Source organism: Crotalus tigris, unplaced genomic scaffold (assembly GCF_016545835.1).
Source record: "Crotalus tigris isolate CLP2741 ecotype Arizona unplaced genomic scaffold, ASM1654583v1 scf7180000024391.5723578, whole genome shotgun sequence".
Taxonomy (NCBI): domain Eukaryota; kingdom Metazoa; phylum Chordata; class Lepidosauria; order Squamata; family Viperidae; genus Crotalus; species Crotalus tigris.
In genome coordinates this window covers 942,656-963,654 of record NW_024100561.1, presented here as the reverse complement: position 1 = coordinate 963,654, position 20,999 = coordinate 942,656, and the positions used below count along the sequence as shown (strand labels likewise).

Genomic DNA, 20,999 nt, shown 5'->3' with positions numbered 1-20,999 from the left:
GATGGCAGCGGGGGATTGTGAAGGAGAAATGGCACGGGGCTGGAAGTCAGGTAAGGAAAGAAAGGCAATTTCTAGGGGGAGTGAGGATTTCTTTCCTTACCTGCCCCACTTGTTCCAAGGCCGCTTTCCGCTCAGACATTGCTCTTGCCAATGGCCCGACTGCCCACTTCAGTGCCCTCCCTCCCCAAGCTATGGCGCTCCACCTGCTGCTTTGGTGGCTGTGTAGGCAGAGCTGCGAAGTTCTCTTCTCTGTCAAATGCAGCTCTGCCTACAGAGCCATCAAAGCTGTAGCTGAATGGGCCCCACTTCAAAGTCATTGAATTACTTCTCCTCAGGTCACTAAGACTATTCAGCTGGCTCTAGAAAGCATGCCTGATTAAGAGAGATTCTTGGAAATCTTAATATAATTTGCACTGAAATTAGATGGGTGAGGAATATCTTGGAATACAAACTGCCAACCAGGAATATGTGCATTTGCATTTCTGAAGACAAATAGGTGGAAGTAGGCTATTCACACCATGGTTAAGGTTGATTTAATTGCTACTTAGTTTTTTTTTCACACATTACTTGTGAAATGTTTCCTTATAATTTTCATTGAAGCTGCAAACAAGTAGATATTTTTTTTAAGCAAAATAATAAATGAAAGTTAGAACTTGATTAAGTTACATTGATGGGCTGTCAGATCATATCTCATATCTCTGCATACTTTTAATGAACTTCTACAATTTACTGCTGCTTATACCTCCATCAGCCTGGTAATGAAAAAAAATTCTCTCTTTTTTGTAATATGTTTTATTTTTTTTTAAGTTTACAGTTCATAAGTGCTTAATAAGCAATGTGGTGTCTGGGTCTTATCTTAATAACGTAGTAAAAAAAACTCTCAAAGTCAGTGTGAGAAAATAATTTTTACTTGGATAAACAGTATATTATTTAAGCTTTAGGTCAAATTATATCACCAGCTCAAGTGTTCCTAATTTAGTTTTAAAACTCTCAGCTTTCCATTATTTGGAGAGAGCGAAAATTACAAACATCCCTTTGGTGTTTTTTTTAAATAGTGCTTATTTTTTACTTTGCACCTTTTTAAAAAAATTGTCTCCTCCATCTTCAAAAAAGATTGTATTATTTATCGAATCATATTGCCTTGGAATTAAACAAACTTTAATCTGAGATGGACTCCAACTTTGAATGCAATGCTTTATATTGCATCAAGGATAAATAATTATATTTCTGATATCATTGATTAACTACCACAAAGCAGGACTTAGGGAAGAAAGATTATAAGGACAAAGTGTATGTCTTCAAGGAGCACAAGCAAAGACATAGAGAAAATCGAATATTTGCAGCTCAGATATTATAATGGTAATAGAATAAGACCTAAAGCTAAGTGTATAAATGCTGAATACTCAATATTTTTCCACAAAAATAATACAGTATATAACGTAGGAAAGATCTTCAAGTATATATAATTTTTCATAGGAGTAATGGAGTAATATGATAATGAATCTATTAATGGTTATTATTGCCATATCTTTCAAATGCATTTTCCTTTCTTCAGATTCTAATAGGCATCCCTACAATCTTTACAATAACTTTTTTTGAAACAAATAAAGGACATTTTGTTGTGGAAGTTGTGGAATATGGGATATATTGCTTTAATATATAATGTAACTGTTCAACCATTGTATTAAATCCATTCTTGCTTCTTCAGCATACGGCACATCTTTAGGCTTCATGTCTTCAGGCTTACACTGGGCAAAACCATGAACTTGTCCAGGATATACTTTAATTTTATAATTTACTGTACAATATTCTGTAAGTTTTTTCTCCAGCAAAGAGATCTGTAGCAGAAAAAAATATATTACATATTTACAGTAAATGTTAACATTACACTTTTAAAATTATTTGTTCGCATATAACCTGGATTCTTTGACAATTTTGCTTAAAAGTCAAGGCTACCTGAACTGAAGTTAAGCAATAGTACTTTAAACACCATTGATCTTATGACCTCTGACTTTTTTTAATCATATCCAAATAGTGATATGCTTTCTGCACCTGGTGATAATGCATTTAGACAAGATGCCCCAAAAGATCTCTGTCAACTTTGGAATTCTTAAATTTAATTCCTCAAATGAAATTGCCAGCTTGGGACCCTCATGCAATGAAAATATGATGAATAGCAGTGATTGTGCTTTAAAAAGAAACCAGGAAGTGGTTCTCCTTCTTCCAACACTTGGGAAGTATGGGGTACATATGTATCAAGAAGCCAGGCTGAGCTGGAACTGAAAAAGGTAGATAGAATCCTATGGCATTTTGGATCCGCGTATAACAGGAAGATGATGGAACGTCAACACTCTGGACTCAGTCTATATGATAAGTACAGATAGTCCTTGGATTACAGTGGCAGTTGGGACTATAACTGCTAAGCAATGTGGTTATAAAGCACAATCTCACATCAGCAATCCTGGCAGTCCTGCTGAGATTGTTAAGCAAGGACTGTATAGGTTTAAATGAGGACTTCACATAATTGTATTGTGGGAAGAGATGCTGAAACCATGTCCCAGTCAAGTAGGCAGGCAGGCACTACGGAGTATGGGTAGGTGCTGTGGGTGAGTGTGATGAGTACCTGTGGCTGGATGAGTACCACAGACAGGCACTGCAGAGCTTGGGTAGGCAAATAGGTGCTCTGAGCCAGCACTAGTGAGTGTGGGGATCAAGTGGGTCACTACAGAGTGTAGGCAGGCAGGTACTACAGAGTAGCAATAGCACTTAGACTTATTACTGCTCCACAATGCTTTACAGCACTCACTAAGCAGTTTACAAATGTCAGCATGTTACCTCCAACAATCTGAGTCCTCATTTTACCAACCTTGGAAGGATGAAAGGCTGAGTCAACCTTGAGCCGATCAGAATCGAACTCCTGGCTGTGGGCAGAGTCAGCCTGCAATACTGCATTCTAATCACTGTGCTACTATGGCTCCATTCTCCATGTTACTTGGGAACTTTTGGGGAGAAAAACAACAGTTCTTCATTGACTTTGCTTGTAGGAATCCAAGAGGGAAGCTTGCAAATGGTGATCATGTGGCCTCTGGATGCTGCAGTCATGGTAATTGCAAGTTGGTTGCCAATTGCCCAAATTGCATTCATGTGACTGTGGGATGCTGAAATGCCCACAATTTTGAGGACAGTCATTAGTACCCCTTGTTTGGTGCTGCCATAACTTTGAATGGTTGCTGAATGAGTGATCCTAATCAGAGGACTACTAGTAAACTTTATACCACAGAAACATTATAATTTTTTCAATCTGTTTGTTTCGAGCAAGCCAGACTCTGAACAGCAAGCATGGGCAGCCTAAGAATTTTCAATCCTTGGAAAAGGAGCGCATATACAGAATGATATTGTATAATTAATACCTCTGAGCACACAACGAGTAGAATAAATGCTGTGGAGTAATTGCACCTTGTATTGCAGGAGAGGTTTTTAGGAAAATCTCACATTTTAGCTATCTTCTGCTTGTAAGCATGTATTTTGTCACTGACAATCCTGTTCCTATTAAAAAAAACCCTACTCATTATTATCCTTGCTGAAAAGCCTGTGGACAGGAAAATATGAATTTGATTTCAAACGATTCTCCCTCTGTGCAGGAATTCCCTTCTTCCACATAAACACAATGTAGAATGGATGAGCAGTTGTTTTCAGTTGGGACTCCAGTACCACTTTAGTTGCTGCTAGGTAAATGTTCCCACTGGTAATTCTACAGTAAGAGCAGACTCATTTTTCAGAATGATCCTTAAATGAAAATAAGGATCCCCTGCAACGCTTATACCCCATTTCCACTAATTCTCTAAGTGTATTGCAGAGATATCAGTCATAAAGCTATTTAGAATCTGAAAATAATTGTTTACCTGTTCAAGAGAAATGGTGTGATCTTTCTCGCCAAAAATGAAAAAAGTAGGATTCAGTAAATTATATCTAGTTTCAGAATCTCTAATAATTCCTAAAAGAAGAGAAATTACGTTAAAACTACATTTTTTTTTCAAGGCAAACTATATAATTAGAGGACAAATACTCCATTGACCTTAATTGTTATGTTATTTTATGATGATGCAGACATTTTAAAGTATAATTGAAAAATATAATAAATAATGTAAAATGTTATTTGAGACTCAGGTGGTTCTGCAGTGATTTATGTGGGTACAGTTTCAATATGAGCTGCAGAGCCAAGGACATCTTATATATACTTTATTTATTGACTTTGAAAACAACATTTAGTGACAGTCAATTCCTGTAGTTTCTATGATTACAGGTGTGTCCCAATTCCTAGAATGTACTAAATTATATAGATCACCTGCCATAGTCCTATTAAAAAATGTATTATTTTCTCTGCAGTACATCCAAGATACCAGTTCCCTTTCAGGATTGCAAACCTGCACCAGCTTGATATGTACAAAAAAAAAAAATTAAACTTTGGGCCTTCAGAAGATTGTTTCCGCAATTATTTGAGGAACATGACTTTGGGGCATATATTGGGTTTCTAAAGGGCATACACTCTTCACAAATCAAACCATCTATGGAACAGTCTAAAGACTAAAGAAGCAGAGTGTACTATGCAAATATGATGATACTCAGTCTTGTAATTGAATCTACAAAAAATTAATAATTTCAGCCACCATGTTTACTTACCTAGCTATATTTGTCACTTATGATATAATGATGAAATAAACCACTGTTATTAAGCTTTCCTATCTGACTATCTGCTAGTATTTTTATTTGCCAGGGGTGATCGGCAAGAAGCTGTTCATATTTTTGGCATAAATAGATGAAAAATTATTATAATAGCATTACATTGAGGTAAATCGAATAAACTATTTTTGTTACTTGCCATAAGACTGCTTCTGTTATTTCCACTTTTTGAAAAGAAATATCCCCTTCTCTCAGATAAACACACATACAGTAGGATATTCCCTTAGGCATATCTGTGCTTATGCTGGCTTGACACGATGGTAATCTAAATTATATTCCCTAACTATACCAGTCCTTTGCTGCTGTGCCCTCTTGCTTTTATATTTCAGAAAAGCACTTGCTAATGGGTGGGTCTTTCTGAATATCTATATGTGTGTGTGCGTGCGCGCGTGCATGCACATGTGTTGTTGGGTTAAGGGGCTATGCAGGTTTTTGAGAGCTTGGGTTGAAGACTTTCAACTTCAGTACCCTTGAAAAACAGTGAGACAACCCAAGAGAATATCCTACTTACAGTATATATAGCTAGTCCTTGACTTTCAACCATTCATTTAGTGACCATTCAAAGTTACAACAGCACTGAAAAAAGTGATTTTTGTCTGTTTTTCCCAGTTATGAGCGTTACAGCATCCCCATGGTCATGTGATCAAAATTTGGATGCTTGGCAACTGACTCTTATTTATGATGGTTGTAGTGTTCCAGGGTCATGGGATCACCTTTTGTGAACTTCTGACAAGCAAAGTCAGTGGGGAAGTCAGATTCAATTAATAACCGTGTTACTAACTTAACAACTGCAGCGATTCACTTAACAACTGTGGCAAGAAAGATCCTAAAATGGGGCAAAACTCACTTAACAACTATCTTGCTTAGCAACATTTGTGGTCATAGGCTGAGGACTACCTGTATGATTATTGGGGATAAGGAGAAGTAAACATGCATAAGATTATGTTGTATATATTTAATAATAAAACAGGAATATAATTTTTTCATCTTACTGAATTTTCTTAAGTTTTTCTGAGAAAAGTGGAAATGACAGAAGCAATAAAATCTTTCCTTCTTCCCAGGAACAAAAACAGTTTACTCCTTTACAAAAACATACAAGAAAAAGTAGGAAGCACAGAAAATAGTAGAATAGAAAATAGTATTGTTTTTTTAAAAAGCATTTCTGCTGATTTTAAATAAACAATCTTCTATTTGTAAGGCAAGAGTTAGAGCCATTGCGCTATGTCAGAACCCATGTTTTTTTTAAAGGAGCTTTAAAAAACATTAGCAGGCAGCTCCAATGACTCCGCTGAAAGAGCATTCTTTCCTCTGGGAACTGTCCTACAAATTGCAACAGTTACTCAGGAACAAACTGAAGCAGGTTATTTGAAATGGATAAAAGCTTAAAGGTGACATAATATACATATGTGTACTTCAAAAGTGAAATATAGCAGAAAAATGCAACCTGAGGTCTTGGACAGGGATAGGGTGATAACATCCATTTTTGCCTTCCAGAAGAAATTGTGTGCCTGCCTGGTAATGGGGCAGTTAGACAACACAGATATGCCCTTTGTTTGTGTGAGAGAGAAAAACAAAGCATTCAGCTTGTAAAAGATCTTACATAGTACAGTTGATCCTTACAAACAACAATTTAATACTGTTCAAATATTTAGAAATTGAAGAATTAATAAGCATCCTTCGTTACCATAGAGGGAGACTCCAGCCTTCAATTCAGGATTTGTTAGCATCACATGATGTACAGCCATTCCACCCCAGGAAAATCCAACAATACCAATCGTGATTGCATTATACTGCTCTTTTAAATAGTTCAAGACCGTATCAACTGTCCTAAAAAAAAAAAATGAGATGCATAAACAAAAATGGAGTTAACAAACACCACGGTTATCAAAATGTATCTTCCCTACTTATTAAAAACAATTCTTGTAAAACATTATCCACTCAGGTGCTGGTTTCTTACGAGGACAACAATACATTACCAAGTCCTCAGAATGGATTTCCTGAAATTAAATCCCAGTTGTGAACAACCTATTGTTGTATTTGGTACTCATTTACAAATAAATGCACCAAGGACAAATACTTTATCATATTCTAGAAAGCTGAAACCCACATTAATTGAAATTTTATAACCTGCACAACTACAATAGAATGTTGGAGCCTTATTATCCTTCTGCCCTGTTCAATCGCTTCTATAAAAATTCAGTTTTTTTAAACTGTTCTTTTAAATTGTCCTTTACTTCGGAAAGTTTCCAAAATCTTCGTGTTCAGAGAGCCAAACAGCAAGGATAGGTGCCTTGGTACTGGAATATGTCTTAATTCGAGTTGAAGATGGTATATTATGAAATGCCTTGCTCATGCCCCAACCTGCTACTTTTAGCTATCATTAACTGCTCATCTCCACTGAATTCCATTCCATTCTAAAGGAATTTTAAAAAATGCAAAGTATCCAAGAAAGGTGTTTTTCAATAAACACAATTGGCAGCATTCTGGTCCACAGATTTATTTGAAAAGATGTCTGATAAAATCCATTGTTTGATAAGCCAAAGTACTGAACTATTGTTTTACTATTACGGACATATCAAAATGTTAAGAATATGACGTATATTTTTGAACTTCCAATAAAATTTATTTAAAAAAAAAATTAAAAAATGCCGGTACTATTTTAAATCTTTATAAAGATGCCTACTTTTAACTTGCATAGTGAGGTTTTAGGGGATGCTCATTTTGGTGATTCTGTTGCATTAAGTATAAGCATTTTAACAACAGAGAGAGAGATTTAAAATCACTCTAGGTTTAAAAAAAGCCATTAAGTGAATATACTGTATATGCAAACAAGAAAGGAGGAAGAAGGTAAGAAGAGAAATGGGACTACAATATCTGTTTTTTTTTCCTACATTCAAAACAATGCAATACAGGTAGACATCAACTTACAAAGTTTGTGTAGTGGAAAAAGTAAAAAAAGTGCATTGTGACCATTTTTCACACTTATGACTGTTGCAGCCTCCCCATGGTCACGTGATCAAAATTCAGATGCTTGGCAACTGACTCATATTTATGATGGTTGCAGTATCCTGGGGTTATGTGATCACTTTTTGCGACCTTCTGACAAGCAAAGTCAATGGGAAAGCCAGATTCACTTAACAACTGTGTTATTAACACCTGCAGTGATTCACTTAACAACTGTGGCAAGAAAGGTCATAAAATGGAGCAAAGTTCACTTAACAAATGTCTCACTTAGTAACAGAAGGTTTAGGCTCAATTATGGTCATACATCGAGGACTACCTGTATGTGTGGTTATATAATTTAGATGTCATTTGTTTTTACATGAAAACATGGCTTGCATCATCCTTCACCCAATCACGTAGTTAGGTTGTACAGTTCACCAGTAAAAATGGTACAGCGTCACAGAGATATGTAAAGTAAACAGGGGTCCCCAACCTGTGATCCACAGCCCACTACTGGTCTGTGGCCTATTCGCAACCGGGCCGCATAAGTGGTTGTTTGGTGGATGCCTGTGCATGCCCACGCACAGCCCCACTCATGAGAGTCTCAGGCCCTCGGAGCCCAACTCGTGCAGGCCTCACATAAGTGTCATGGGTGCTCTCAACCCCACTCATGTGAGCAACCTACCCTTCCCACAAAACTATTCTCTCTTTCCCACCTCTCCTCCCTCCGGGCCACCAACCCGGAAAGGTTGGAGAACTCTGATCTACAAGTCTAGATGTAACTTGCAGCACAACAGTAACACTAAAAATTTATAGTGTGTGATATATTTTCATTTCCCTTATATATGCAATCTTAGATAGATAATAAAGCACCATTCACACATTAGGTCACAGCAGATGTCAATACTAACCTAACCAATCCTGCTGATGTAGAAAATGCACAGTAGGAAAATATTTTGGAAGCAGATGAACAAGAGATTTGTAGCTGAGTGGCTAAATAAGAAAAGCAATGGGAGAAATATTGAAGAAATGTGTACAGAAATGATAGTTATATCTTCCAAAACTGAAATAAGAACTTTAAATGTTGATGTTGAATAATGATAAAAACGATCTCATAATTGTTGAGAGAACGTTGAATGCTTTAGGCGTGGGTGGCATATCAAAGAGCAGTTGTGTAACTTATTTAAAGTGAAGATTGCATACAAGCAGAAAAGGAAAAAAAGTGTAAAATCTACTGGGGGATTAGTTTATTAAGTGTGCATGGCAGAGCATTTGGCAAATTTCTGACTGAAAGTGCATAAGTGGTGACAAAAGAAGACTCTGAGAAACACTGTATAAAGGAGATGTATTTCTCTTATACATTTCTTATACCAGGAAAGAAATGTAGAGATTTTGTTTCTCGGCAGCCTATTGAGACATGTATAAATATCAACATTTATTATATATTGGTGGTTTAGAGAAAGTATATTATAAAATGAATAGATTGAATAATGGGACATTTCGTGAGGAGAGGGAATTGAAGATTGGTTGTTAAACATGGTAAGAGTGCTATGTGATAGAAGATCATATGTGAGACTAAATAGAATACTTAGTGAACAGATGAATATTGAACATGGAATAAAACAAGGATGTGTATATCCCTTTGCCTGTTTAACCCACTTATGCATGAATGGATGTTTGTTCTGATGTTAGAGGTGTTAGAGATGAATGAATATGAATGAATCTGTGTTGACTGACCTCTCAGAAGAATGGCAAGTTAATGTTAGAAGTATGATGGATCTGAAAATATATTTAAGTCCAAGTTGTTAGTGTTTGACAATGAAAATGGAGTAAATTATCATAAGCTACAAAGAAATGGTGAATCATTAGAGCAAGTAGATGAATTGCTGCTCAGGTACAGTAACCCCAACCATAATAGAATGTTTATTAAGGATGAGAAAATAGAACAAGACATGTTTTTACATGCAGTGCTTGGTTCTATGTGGTACCCATTCTTTTGTGTATTCTCAATATTGCAGAGTGAGATAAAAATCTTCAGTGCAAAGAAGAATAAATCTGTTTAAAGCAGTTGATTGTATTTTAACAACATGAGAGTGAGTCCTTTCTTATATGTAGCATAAGTCATTGTTTCTTTCCTCCTTTTCTATAGCTTAATGGTAATTTTTCTTCCATGTCTCAAATGTTCAAATGTCAGCTTGTAACTGACATTCCTGTCTTGGGAAATTCTGGCTTCCATTGTGTATAATACACTGAAGTAGTTTGGTTAGATAATTAAAATGATCAAAATTACAAAATAGATAAATGAAGAAAGAATGAATCGGCCAAGGTAAAGGAGAAAAGCACAGAAAATCATGGTTGAATGCAATCAATGAGATCCTGAACAAGAAAAATTGAGAAGTTTAAATAACAAAACGTAATGTAGAAACTGGTATACAGATATGGTGGAAGCAAAGATAGTTTGTAAAGATAGAGTGAGGTGTATTGTTAGAGTGAATTGTATTGGTATAAATTAGGTTTATAATTCCTTTTCTCTTCCCTTAATTTATTTCCTTTCTACTACTACTTAATCTTTTTCGGTGCTTCATCTAAGGTGCTCAGCAACTGGTCTGCATTTGAATCAAAAGCATGGAAGGCTGGAAGGGATCTTGGAGGTCTACTAGTCCAACCCCCTGCCCACGGCAAGGTTGTTTAGTCTGAAAAGAAGTTGTATGATGGTATGCAAGTATGTATGCTTTGCTGAATCCAATATAAACAAAAAAAATCCTAAAGATGCAAAAACATTGATCCTTCTTTCACTGTTGTGAAGCTAATGCATATATTTTCTTAAAAGGTATCAAGGCTGCAGTCTTCTCTCCCCCGCTCTTTGCTTGCCCTTCCATTAAGAATATCTTTCTGGCTTTGCTTAATTAACATGCTTTCCTAATCAGACACATATCAGTTGCATTTACTTTTAAATAAATACTAATCTTACTTGTCCACTTTTGTGGGATCTCGATCCTTCAACCAGTCTCCAAAATTCTGCCAATGATCATTAGGTGTCCAAGGTACCTTTCCCAGAAAAAAATCTGGGCAGATGGTTCTGTAGAATATTGCATTGATACGTTATTTGAAGGTTTCTGTGACAGTTGAATTACCAAGCGATCTCTTTATTTTTCCTCTTTATTTTTCTGCAATAGTCTAAGTTATCTAAAATGTTAAGAGTGTTATTCATCTCCAATCCATACAAATATCATTGGATTAAAACAATACGTACAGTATTTACAACAACATAGAAACAACACACATACACACACACACACACACACAAATACAAAACAAGCTAGCTCTTAAGAAAGGAACAAGCATGAAGATTAGATAGGTAGATATTTATAAAATTTGTATACTCCTGACTCTCAGTAACTCTGCAAGTTGTTAAAAATACATAAAAACAAAATATTAAAGCTAACTACTAAAATAAAGTTAAATAATACATTTCTAATGTTTAACCTATCCAGTGATTTTCTTACTTAGAAGGAATTTCCACTAAATGCAATTAATCTAATGCTTCAATCAGCATTTCTTAAACCTTTTTCTCTCAGGACCCTTTCCCACTTTTAAAAATTACAGAGGACCCCCAAAAGAGCTTTTGTTTGCATGGGTTATATTATATTAAAAATTAAAATGGACATATTCGCTGCCATTACCACTTCTCATGATTGTTTGATGGGATTTTAATATTGTATTATTTATAATATTATATTATTTTTCAAGGTAGGCTGGCCAATAATTTTGTTTTTGTGAACCCATAAAAAGGTCTTGGGGGACACTCAGAGTCCTAGGACTACACTTTAAAAAACTCTGGTTTATGTAATCTACTTATGATTGCAGCTTTAGTGGATATGTTAATAATAATACGCATTAAGCCTTCACATTATATTTGGACATAAAAGAGGTCTATTTCCTGGCAAGCGACAGCATCTGTCTGGGAGATTTTATTAAACTTCTTGGTTCCATCTATGCAGGTGCAATATATAGGCATGATTCTGCCAACATTAATTTTATTTTAGTGGGGGAGCTGTAAATATGCGCTAAACATTTCATTGGAAAAGGAAGCTGAATGGTTTTAAAAACAATCATTTGGGATTGTTTTTGGAGCTCTGGTACACAGTTTGGCCTCTAGAGGCTGGGAATGAGAGGATGAGAACAGCCTTGGTTTGGGATCTCAGCTATGAGGAGTCTACGCACATTGATCCAGGATGGCTCCTGGTTTTCAGAGGAGTTCTGGACAATGTCTCAGTGTAAGAGAGTACCGCAATAAGAAAATTGTGTGAATGCCCCAAACAGAGATTAAGAGTTTCCTTTAAGGATTGCTTCATGGCAATAATGCTGGCAATATGTAGCTATTGTTCCACCCTTACTGCATCTGCAAAATACTAAGCTGTGGCCATTTTTATAATATCCCCATCAATTGTAAGGAGAGTCCTAGGGAACACTTACAGGTCTGCTGTGTGGACTGCATGGGCTGTTCTAGACATCTGTTATATAAGTCCTTTGGATTTTCTCAGAGATGGAATCTGGCTGTATTGGTTCTATGGAGTTACCCAAGGAATGATCTGGGGAAGAGGCTGAACCTGTTGACTCTGATGAATTGGGCAGACTCCTTCGAACCATGGGTTTGGCCATTTGTATTTTAGATCCATGTCTCTCCTAATTGATTAAAGTCTTTTAGGATATGAACTGTCATTAGATTCATGCAGAGATGAATACTTATTTGCAACAGGGATAGGTCTGCCTGCCTTGAAAGAACCAGATATCTTCCCCTCCTGAAGAAGCCAGAACTCTAGATGGCATGGTGCCAGACCATCTGCAGAACTGCTTGTTTTCAGTCTTCTCTGTCCATCCACCAGGGCTAACAAGGAAAATATACCCTGGGCCCCTTCTCTTAAACACTATTATCTTGCTGGATCCAGGACTCATGTGGCAGTGTCTGCCTTACAGAACAACTGATAGACTCAACTCTATTTGCCTTTCCTTGTGCAATAAAGAGCTGGCTGTTAAATATGCTCTGCTGGCTGCGGTTGTTTTATTATCAGTTGAAATTGTTATTTATGACGTTGGACATTTGTGATCAGGAATCTTTAAATTTTTAACTTTACATGCCACCCTGAGACACTGCTGTAAGACTGTATAGTTTAAATAAAAGACTACCTGTAGGCTGTGTAACAATTTTTAAAAATAGCTACATTCCTGCAGGGCAGTGTTGATTACATGAGAAGAATACTCATATCTCTATTTGCTATCATGCAATTTCTTCATACTTCTAAATTAGGGCTACTATATCTGGACTGAAAAATATGAATGCCACTAGGCAAAACAAGTGCCTGTGTCTCTTTCCTGCAGTCTAAAGGCTGGTCAGACTGTTGTAGCACAGGTATGGTAGTCCTCACCATTTATCGCTACCCTCACTATACATTATTTACATTCTCGGAATAATAGAAATCCATGCTTACGTGTATCCATTAGAAGCAATTATATCAGCAACATATCTAGTGTCTGGGAATTGCCACCCAAATATGTCATGAACCAAAATCACAGCTTTGTTTGTATCACAGGCAGGTTGACAAACATATGCTTTGATGTTCTGAATTTGCACTTCCTGGCCACGCCCTTTGTAATTCCTTCTTCTTCCGATGTCATATTGGAAAGGCAACTCTCCACTGGTCATTTAAGAAAACTGAGAAACACAATAATTAATCTTAATCCCCACAAAACATAACAACACCAAAGATGGTAACAGAAAGAAAAAATTAAAATGAAACCTCACTGGCAATTATGTGACTTTTCAGATTTTGTCTTTTTAAAGTTGTCAGGAAGAGAACAACTTCTCTTATCAAGAGTAGGAATCAGCTACTCCCAAAGTCAGTGAGAACCCTACAGGATGTTGCATCTGACAATTCTACTTATAAGGAAAAGAGTTGGAATCAGCAAAAAAAAAAAAAAGTTAATTAGAATGTAAATAAAGCAAAAAAGATAATCAGCTGAAAAAAATGAGAACCGGTCCACAGAACTGTTGAGAGTCAGAGATGGCTAAATGAATAACATCAACATTATCCCCTCCTGCAATTAAGAAAAGAAGCCAATGCAACATGAAAGGATAATTTCCTAGTCACAGCCTTGTATCCAACTCTGTTTCCATTCCATTATTAAAGATGGGATTTTTCCACTTACTTATTGCTGGGTAAGGCTTTCATGTTTCATTTCAAGCTTTGCTATTAATTAAAAAATAAGAGCCAGAAAGGCTTTGGATGAAATTTTCCTCTGCATAAAGATTCTGTGCAGAGATCTTTTGTTCTAAATGACACTGAGAATCTTCTTTTCTTGACTGTTCTATCTAGTTGTATTCAGATTATGACTGATTCCTAATAAGAATCAATGGTAAAAATATTTATTTTAAAAAGAATTGATAGTGGCATTGGCTGAATTCATTTTCACAATGTAAAGCATTATAAAAAAAAACAGTTCAACATGTTTTTTAGACATAAATCTATGCCCTGTGTACCAACATAACACAAACCCTCTATTGAACCTCTTAAAACTTCAGAAAAGTTTTTGTTTGTTTCTTTGTCTCCTAAAAGCTTACTTGTATTGTTAATGTTCCATAATGCTGCTCAACAAGACTATTTAAAAGAAGAAGGCTCAAAATAGAAAAAAGGATGTTCAAACTACAAAGTTTGAAAATAAAAATGCTTGGAACGCTAATACATTCTGTGACCAAAACAGATGCTAAGCTATACAGGAAAACTGTTAATTTTGATCCAATAATAAAATCAAATTTTACAAAAAAAAAAAGTGGAAATGGGATGGCTAAGAGCTTTTAAATATATGTTGGTGGTGCTTCAGATTAAGAGGATAAGCAGTTGTAATGATAGTCATAATAATTATCACTGAAAAATCCATTCAGCCTCAAAAAAGTTGCCAAATAATCTTCAAGGCATGTTATAATTAATCTTCAGCATGTCAATAGATCTTCTCTGTTAGCATTTCTGTGTGAATAACCAGAGGGAAGGGTGTATCAAAGCATCATCATTCAGAAAACACTGGAGACTGGAAGAAGAACATGTTCTTCAAATCCAATGCATTATTTGTCCTCTGATGCATAACAGATTATTCAACTGGCTCCAGAAACAGGTCTAATTAAAGAGAGATTATTGAAAGAGATGCACATAATCCACCTAAAATTATATTGCAGAAAAGATAGTGACAAGCCCCGACATTGATGGGGGAGGGAAACAACGATACCGGGGAGGAGGCCAGTGACGACGCCGAATGGCGAGAGGTTCCACGACTTGGCCGCCAAACAGCTGTTCGGTGCGGGAAGGCCCTAGGGAGGAGAACAGTGGCAAAGATGTCCGCCGGGAGGAAGGCAGCGGGGAGACAGGGAGGAGGCCAGTGGAGGCTAGCACCAAGGACGACACCCAGGGAGAAGCCAGGGGCAGTCCTACCTGAACTCCAAAGGCGGAGCTGCTGAACAGCTGAGCAACTGTGTGTCTGACAAGCAGCTGATTGACTCAGGAGTGTCACCTGGCAATGCGAACTGAACAGTCGAACAGAGAAGAGAGCCAGAGGCCTGCGTCTCTGTTCTTAACATTAGCCACTGGATGCTGGCTAGATGGGTGGGGGATAGAGCTAACTTTGTTTGCTGTGATTAAATGCTGGTCAGACTGTTCCAATGTTTGCCAGTCATCTTGCCGTCGAACCAGGGGTTGGTAAGGACACTGACAGATAGTTTGAAAAGAGTACAAACTGCTAACACAAAGATGGAGTGATGCTGAAGACAAATTGCTGGAGGCACAACTTTGATTAATGTTTGTGTAAATATTAACTAATTACACATATTTCTGCAATGAAGCAGAAATGCTTCCCATAGTTTAAACAAATAATTATTTTAAATTAGTAAAAGAAAGGGCAGAACTTGATTAAATAAATTACATAGATGAGCTATGAGATCTTATCCATCCTCTGTTGACTTTAATGTACTTTCATCTCAACTGTATATTCTTTTATTCCTACCTGCCTGATGGTGAGAAATTCTTATTTGTCAAAATTGCTTTCAGAAAATATTTACTCAGCAGGCACACTACTAAAGAAATGGATATCCAAATGTTTGTAATTTAAAAGCATAGCAAATCAAGTTTTAGCTCTTTTATGATACTCTGAGAAAAAGCTATTCAATTAAATAAATCATTTTGTAAAATACCATATTGAAATAAGCTTTGACCTCCATGCCAACTAGCATACTCAGCCATGCAATCCACATCCCCATTAGTGTTATAAGGTTCACTGTCATGGTACGAGATTATGGGGAGGCTGACAAAACAAGGGAAAGGTGACTGGACATAAAGAATCACAAGACCGAATGTGAGTCCCTTGGCAGTTTGTGTCATAAACTTAACCCAGATATCAAGAAACCTGGGAAAAAACATTTCAGTTTATTTGGGGACTCTGTCTTAATGGACTCACTGCAAATGAGAATTGGATGGAAGATTTCTTTTACAATTTCCAAGACTAATGTCAAAATAGGCAAGATAAAAAAAAATCAAGAGCTACACAGGTTTCAGTAAGGTAACAATAGTGCCAGTCTGGGGTAAATACAAAATTTTGGAGTATTCTAGCATATTCAGATCAGCACATCCTGGAGAAGAATGAACTGATTCTGGTGACTGTTGTGTCCTGAGCCTGCAAGAGCTGAAAGCAGGCTCAGAATGTTGCAAATGGTCCTGGGCATTCCAAAAGCTGCCCAGCCTTGTGCGCATGCGCAAGGTGCAAAAATGCTCAATTCCTATTGGTTCACATTGTCTGGGTTTCTGGCCCTATAAAAGGCCTGTGTGCCTTTTACTGCTTGCTTGGTTGTAGGAGAGTGAAATAAAGAGCTTGTTGTTTTCCACCATGTGTCTTCATCAGTTGCCAACGAACCGAAAACACAACAACTGGTGACGAAGATGGGATCCCTGCAAGCAATAAAAAGAATTAAGGACTCACCCAGGAAGTCCTGACGATTGGGAAGATGGCGTCTGCATTCGTGACTCAGCCTGCCAGTACAGCGTCACTGGAGGTGAGCTCGGCAAAAGGACCCTTTCCCAAACAGCAGCTTGCAGAGGAGGCAATTAGTGAAGGTCGTAAAGTTTACAATGTCAAAGATTGGCCACTTGACTGATTTTGATGTCTCCCACCCAGAGAGATGGAATTCCTATGTAGCACGGGTGGAGAACTACTTTAGAGTAAATCAGATAAGAGAAGACGGCCTGAAGACAGCAACTCTTTTGTGTGCCTGTGGACAAGAAGCTTTTGACATCACGGAAAATCTGGTGGCCCCTGCACTTCTGGAGTCAATAACATACGCTGACTTGAAGAAGATGTTGAAGGAACACTTCCAGCCGAAGTTATCAGTCATTGTTTGGAGGCATGCATTCGAGCAGAGAGACCAGAGGCCGGGTGAATCTGCTGCAGACTTTATTGCTGCCTTAAGGCAAGTGGCCAGGCCTTGTGAGTTCAAGGATCTGGAAGAAAGGCTGCACAATCATTTCATTTAAGAAGCAGAGACCTACAACAAAAGTTCTTTGCAAAAGAAGATGTCTCCTTCCAAGACGTGTTACGAGAGGTGGCAGCTGAAGAAGCAGCAAGCGGTGCTGTGAAGGCTTTGTGGCTCACCAGGAACCCTCCAGCCACCACTACCGTCCATCAAGAGAACGCTTGAGAAGAATCAGAAGCGGATCCTGAAGAGGAGGAGGACAGACTTCACCAGCCAGCAGAAAGGAGGCCGAAGGGGTATCCAGACAAGGCCCCAGCAACTCTTCAGTGTTTTAGGTGTGGAGGACATCACAAGCGAGCTGACTGCAGGTTTCGCTCTGCCATTTGCCAGGCATGTGGCAGGCAAGGCCACATTGCTTCCGTCTGTTTGGGTTGCCAGAAGGTCCAACCTCAGGAAGAATTGCTTCAGAAAGGTACCAGAGTCCCCAGCCAAAACAGGGTGAGTTTTTGTGCATCACGCAGGAGTATTCTGAGGACAGGGACACACAAGCCCCTTAAGAAAAAAACTTCGCATTGACGTGAAGTTGCAAGGGGTTCCCTTATTGATGGAGCTGGACACAGGGTCTGCTCTATCAATCATTTCACTGGACACCTTTAAAAGGATTTGCAGCAGTAGTGGCCTTCAAGTAAAACTCAGGCCATCAAATCTAATACTTACTGATTTTCAAAATTCTAAGGTCTGTGTAAAGTAGAAGAGAAAAAATCACTGTTCTTACTCAGTTCCAAACACATTGTTTACAGTCAGCTTAAAGTAGTGCTTTTGGGCTTTGGCTGCTTGTAGCTTAGGCTAGACTCTAAAGTTAAGCTAGCCTTTCTTCTGCTGGTTTCAGGAGGGCTTTTCCCAAACCAATCGGATTGACCACCATCTCTCCACAATCGGTGGGACTTCCTTCCTTCTTTGTTGCCTTTACGGGCAACTTCAGGTCCATTTAGGGTCCCCTGGCAGGCAGAAATTGGCCATAGGGTGCGGAGCCCTGTGATCCCTCAGCTGTTGCACTACTGCACAAAACCGGAAACCCCACCTCCTCCTCTACTCTTATGACTTGTCAACCAGATTGTCTAGTGCTCTTCTGAAAAAGCATTAGATCCATGTTTAACAATAACTGTTAGTGAAAGTGAAGGGCAAGGGCAACCAAAAAGGCATTTCCAAGGGTGAGCAAGCTCCATCTTCACTATAAAGGAATATCAGTGCAACCAGTGATCATGGGATCCAGTTTTCATATTTAGCAGAAGCTAGAAGTAGTCAGAGGACAACTATAAAGAACATGCAGTTGTGATTGGTCCATATGTAGTAACAAAGGTATCACCATGACACCAGGACTGCCAAAGCAGAAATGGAGTAGATAAAATGGTATTGCCATCTCTCCAAGAGTCATGTAACTGTGGTGTGCACAAGTAGTATGGGAAGTGCAGTATCATCCTATTGATTCTACAGGTTTTGACCAATCAAAGCATAGCTGTAGCTCTTAAGAGTCTTTAAAAATAATTATAGTATTGGTATGAGAAATATAGTGACATGACACTCCTTTTTGGCAGAAGCAATAGGAAACCAGTAATCTAACCGATGATGAGATAACAGAAATAGCATTACACAATTGGCAAAAACTTGCTCTTTTTTCTGTTTTAAATCAAACGTCTATGTAACACAGGACTAGAATGTTAGGGGTTTTTTTTGTTTTGCAACACAAATGCTCTTTGAAAAGAGAGCTAAACACACATAAGACCTGGCAAACACAATGTCTGGCACAGTAAAGCATTATGTGAAAATATGTAGGACTGTAGAAGCTGGTATCCGATGTCCTCCACAATTCAAGTAAAATGTGTATGGGAAGCAGTGAATGGAAGGGGAGGCTGTGCACAAAGTAACCTAAAATTGTCTTTAGGACAATCTCCTGAATTCATTAGTTTTCCTAACTGCACTGAAAGACTTCTTGCTAAAGTAATTCACATCACTGTCTATTTTATTCACTAATTCATGGTGGTTTAGTCAATGAATTTATACTCTGCCCTTGGTGACGATCCTTATGCTTCTATTTATGCACCATTTAGCAGTTCTATAATGCTTTATTAAACCACAAGTTCTTTTTAATAGTAATAATAAAAAAATAATAAAAAAAGTTGGAAGGGACCTTGGAGATCATCTATTCTAACCCCCTGCTCAGGCAGGAAACCCTATACCATTTCAGACAAATGGCTGTCCGGTCTCTTCTTAAAAACTTGAATTAACTATGAATTAACATCCGCCACGAGAAAATGTTTTAAAAATGTTCTCCAGTCATTTTTTCTACCCCAAGAAAAGGCGAGCAGATGTTTTTATCCCACCCGTACATACCTGAGTTGGGAAGCTTGTAATGGGAAACCGGACAAACTCCTTTTGAAAGAGCCTAAGTGTTTGTGTCCTCCGTTGAAGGGAAAAACAGCAAATGCAGCTTGCTGTCTGGGTATCTGCTTACCAGCTACAGCACTCTGTTTCAGATGTGCTATGAGATATGTAGTTGTGGGAAGAAGGAGGCTCCTTGAGAATTAAATGTTTGGTTGAACAAAACAGGAAAGAAGCAGAGGCATGATTCATAGAGGCAAGCTTCTCTTGTTCCTCAAGAGTTGCTTTTGATGGGAAGAGATAACTTTGAGAGCAGAAGTTACCAAGAGGAACACTCCAATAACTTTTTTTTCTTCCCTTTTTCTTTTTCAGCATCTTTGTAAACAGAGAAGAGAATCCTGTGATATGATCTGTGTCCATTCTTCTTTGCTGGCCTATAGTAATTGGGCAAAAGCACAGAGTGTGGAATTCTGGATCAATTCAAATCTGAGCTCTGTGGAAGAAACGCATCATCCTTTGCCCTTCAATTTAGTTTACTGAATATTGGACAATGGGAATACTGATAACTTTTGGTGCCACATGTATTGGTTAGGTTCACATAACTAGTCAATATAGTCTGCTTAATTTAGGCTTAGACTGTTGTGCAAACTCCATCATTAGGGTTTATGCCTCACAATGTTTGAGCATGTTGCAAAAAGTGTTTTTCTCCAGGACCACCACAGTTGTGCTCAATAAATCATGATTAAACAAACTGAAATTAACAAGTTGTACAAATATAGTTTAACAAAGACGGCAGTCCTTGGAAGCTCAATATTGCCAATCAGCTTTCAATTTTGTCAGTCTTTCAACTTTAACTGCTTGACACTGGAAGTCAGGACCAGTCTATTTTGCCATAATTCTGGATATCCCCCAAAGAAATGAGAAAGGAAAATTGAGAAAGAAGGTCTACTGTGAAGGATCTGGGTAGGTTGGCATAAAATCAAATCAATGATTGGCTTTTCGTCAACAAAATGGACAATTTAGCAAATCATATTTATATTGTTTCAAGGGAATATTTCAAGATGATGAAGAGATTGGAATTAGAGTTGCTTTTTGTCTTAAACATTATAGTTAACAAATTATTCATGTGATGAGTGTGTGCGTGTGCGTGTGCGTGTGTGTGTGTGTGCACTTTAAATAATCCATTTATATGCCTCATTCCATTTTTATGATGTGGGACATCCTAGTAAGACATCATTCAGTGTGTCCTCCACATTAGCCAGTTTATAAATTAGAAAGAGAACTGTACTAAAGGAATTTGGCAAGAAACTGACCTGTTCTTGCCTCAGCTCTACAAAGAGATGGTTCAAGTTAAATAAGTTATCTTCTATTACTGTAGGTCCAATTACAAGAGTCAAGTGCATAATCAACCACTCTTCTATTGTGTTAC

General features: G+C 37.7%; 1 protein-coding gene across 3 annotated transcripts; it reads right to left on the bottom strand.

Moving 5' to 3' along the window:
* Nucleotides 1-886: 886 nt before the first annotated feature.
* Nucleotides 887-19,728, bottom strand: LOC120301750 (carboxymethylenebutenolidase homolog). 3 transcript variants are annotated; one of them, XM_039329314.1, is made up of 6 exons: nt 19,583-19,728; nt 13,173-13,396; nt 10,655-10,762; nt 6,425-6,567; nt 3,903-3,994; nt 887-1,838 (listed from the first exon to the last, which is right to left on the bottom strand). In XM_039329314.1, exons 2-6 carry the CDS (start codon nt 13,385-13,387, stop codon nt 1,653-1,655), a joined length of 744 nt encoding a protein of 247 aa, XP_039185248.1. In that variant the 5' UTR covers nt 13,388-13,396; nt 19,583-19,728; the 3' UTR covers nt 887-1,652. The 3 variants fall into 3 exon arrangements, with proteins under 3 accessions (XP_039185248.1, XP_039185250.1, XP_039185249.1); XM_039329316.1 differs by lacking the exon at nt 19,583-19,728 and adding an exon at nt 16,702-16,974; XM_039329315.1 differs by lacking the exon at nt 19,583-19,728 and adding an exon at nt 14,962-16,469.
* Between the last annotated feature and the right edge of the window lie 1,271 nt (nt 19,729-20,999).

Excerpts from the sequence above, each read along its gene's own strand:
- LOC120301750 (XM_039329314.1), bottom strand. The coding sequence starts at position 13,387 with ATGACCAGTGGAGAGTTGCCTTTCCAATATGACATCGGAAGAAGAAGG. Across the intron at positions 3,995-6,424 it reads GGCTGGAGTCTCCCTCTATG|GAATTATTAGAGATTCTGAA; the intron begins GTAACGAAGGAT and ends CTCTTCTTTTAG. Across the intron at positions 1,839-3,902 it reads ACACCATTTCTCTTGAACAG|ATCTCTTTGCTGGAGAAAAA; the intron begins GTAAACAATTAT and ends TTTCTGCTACAG.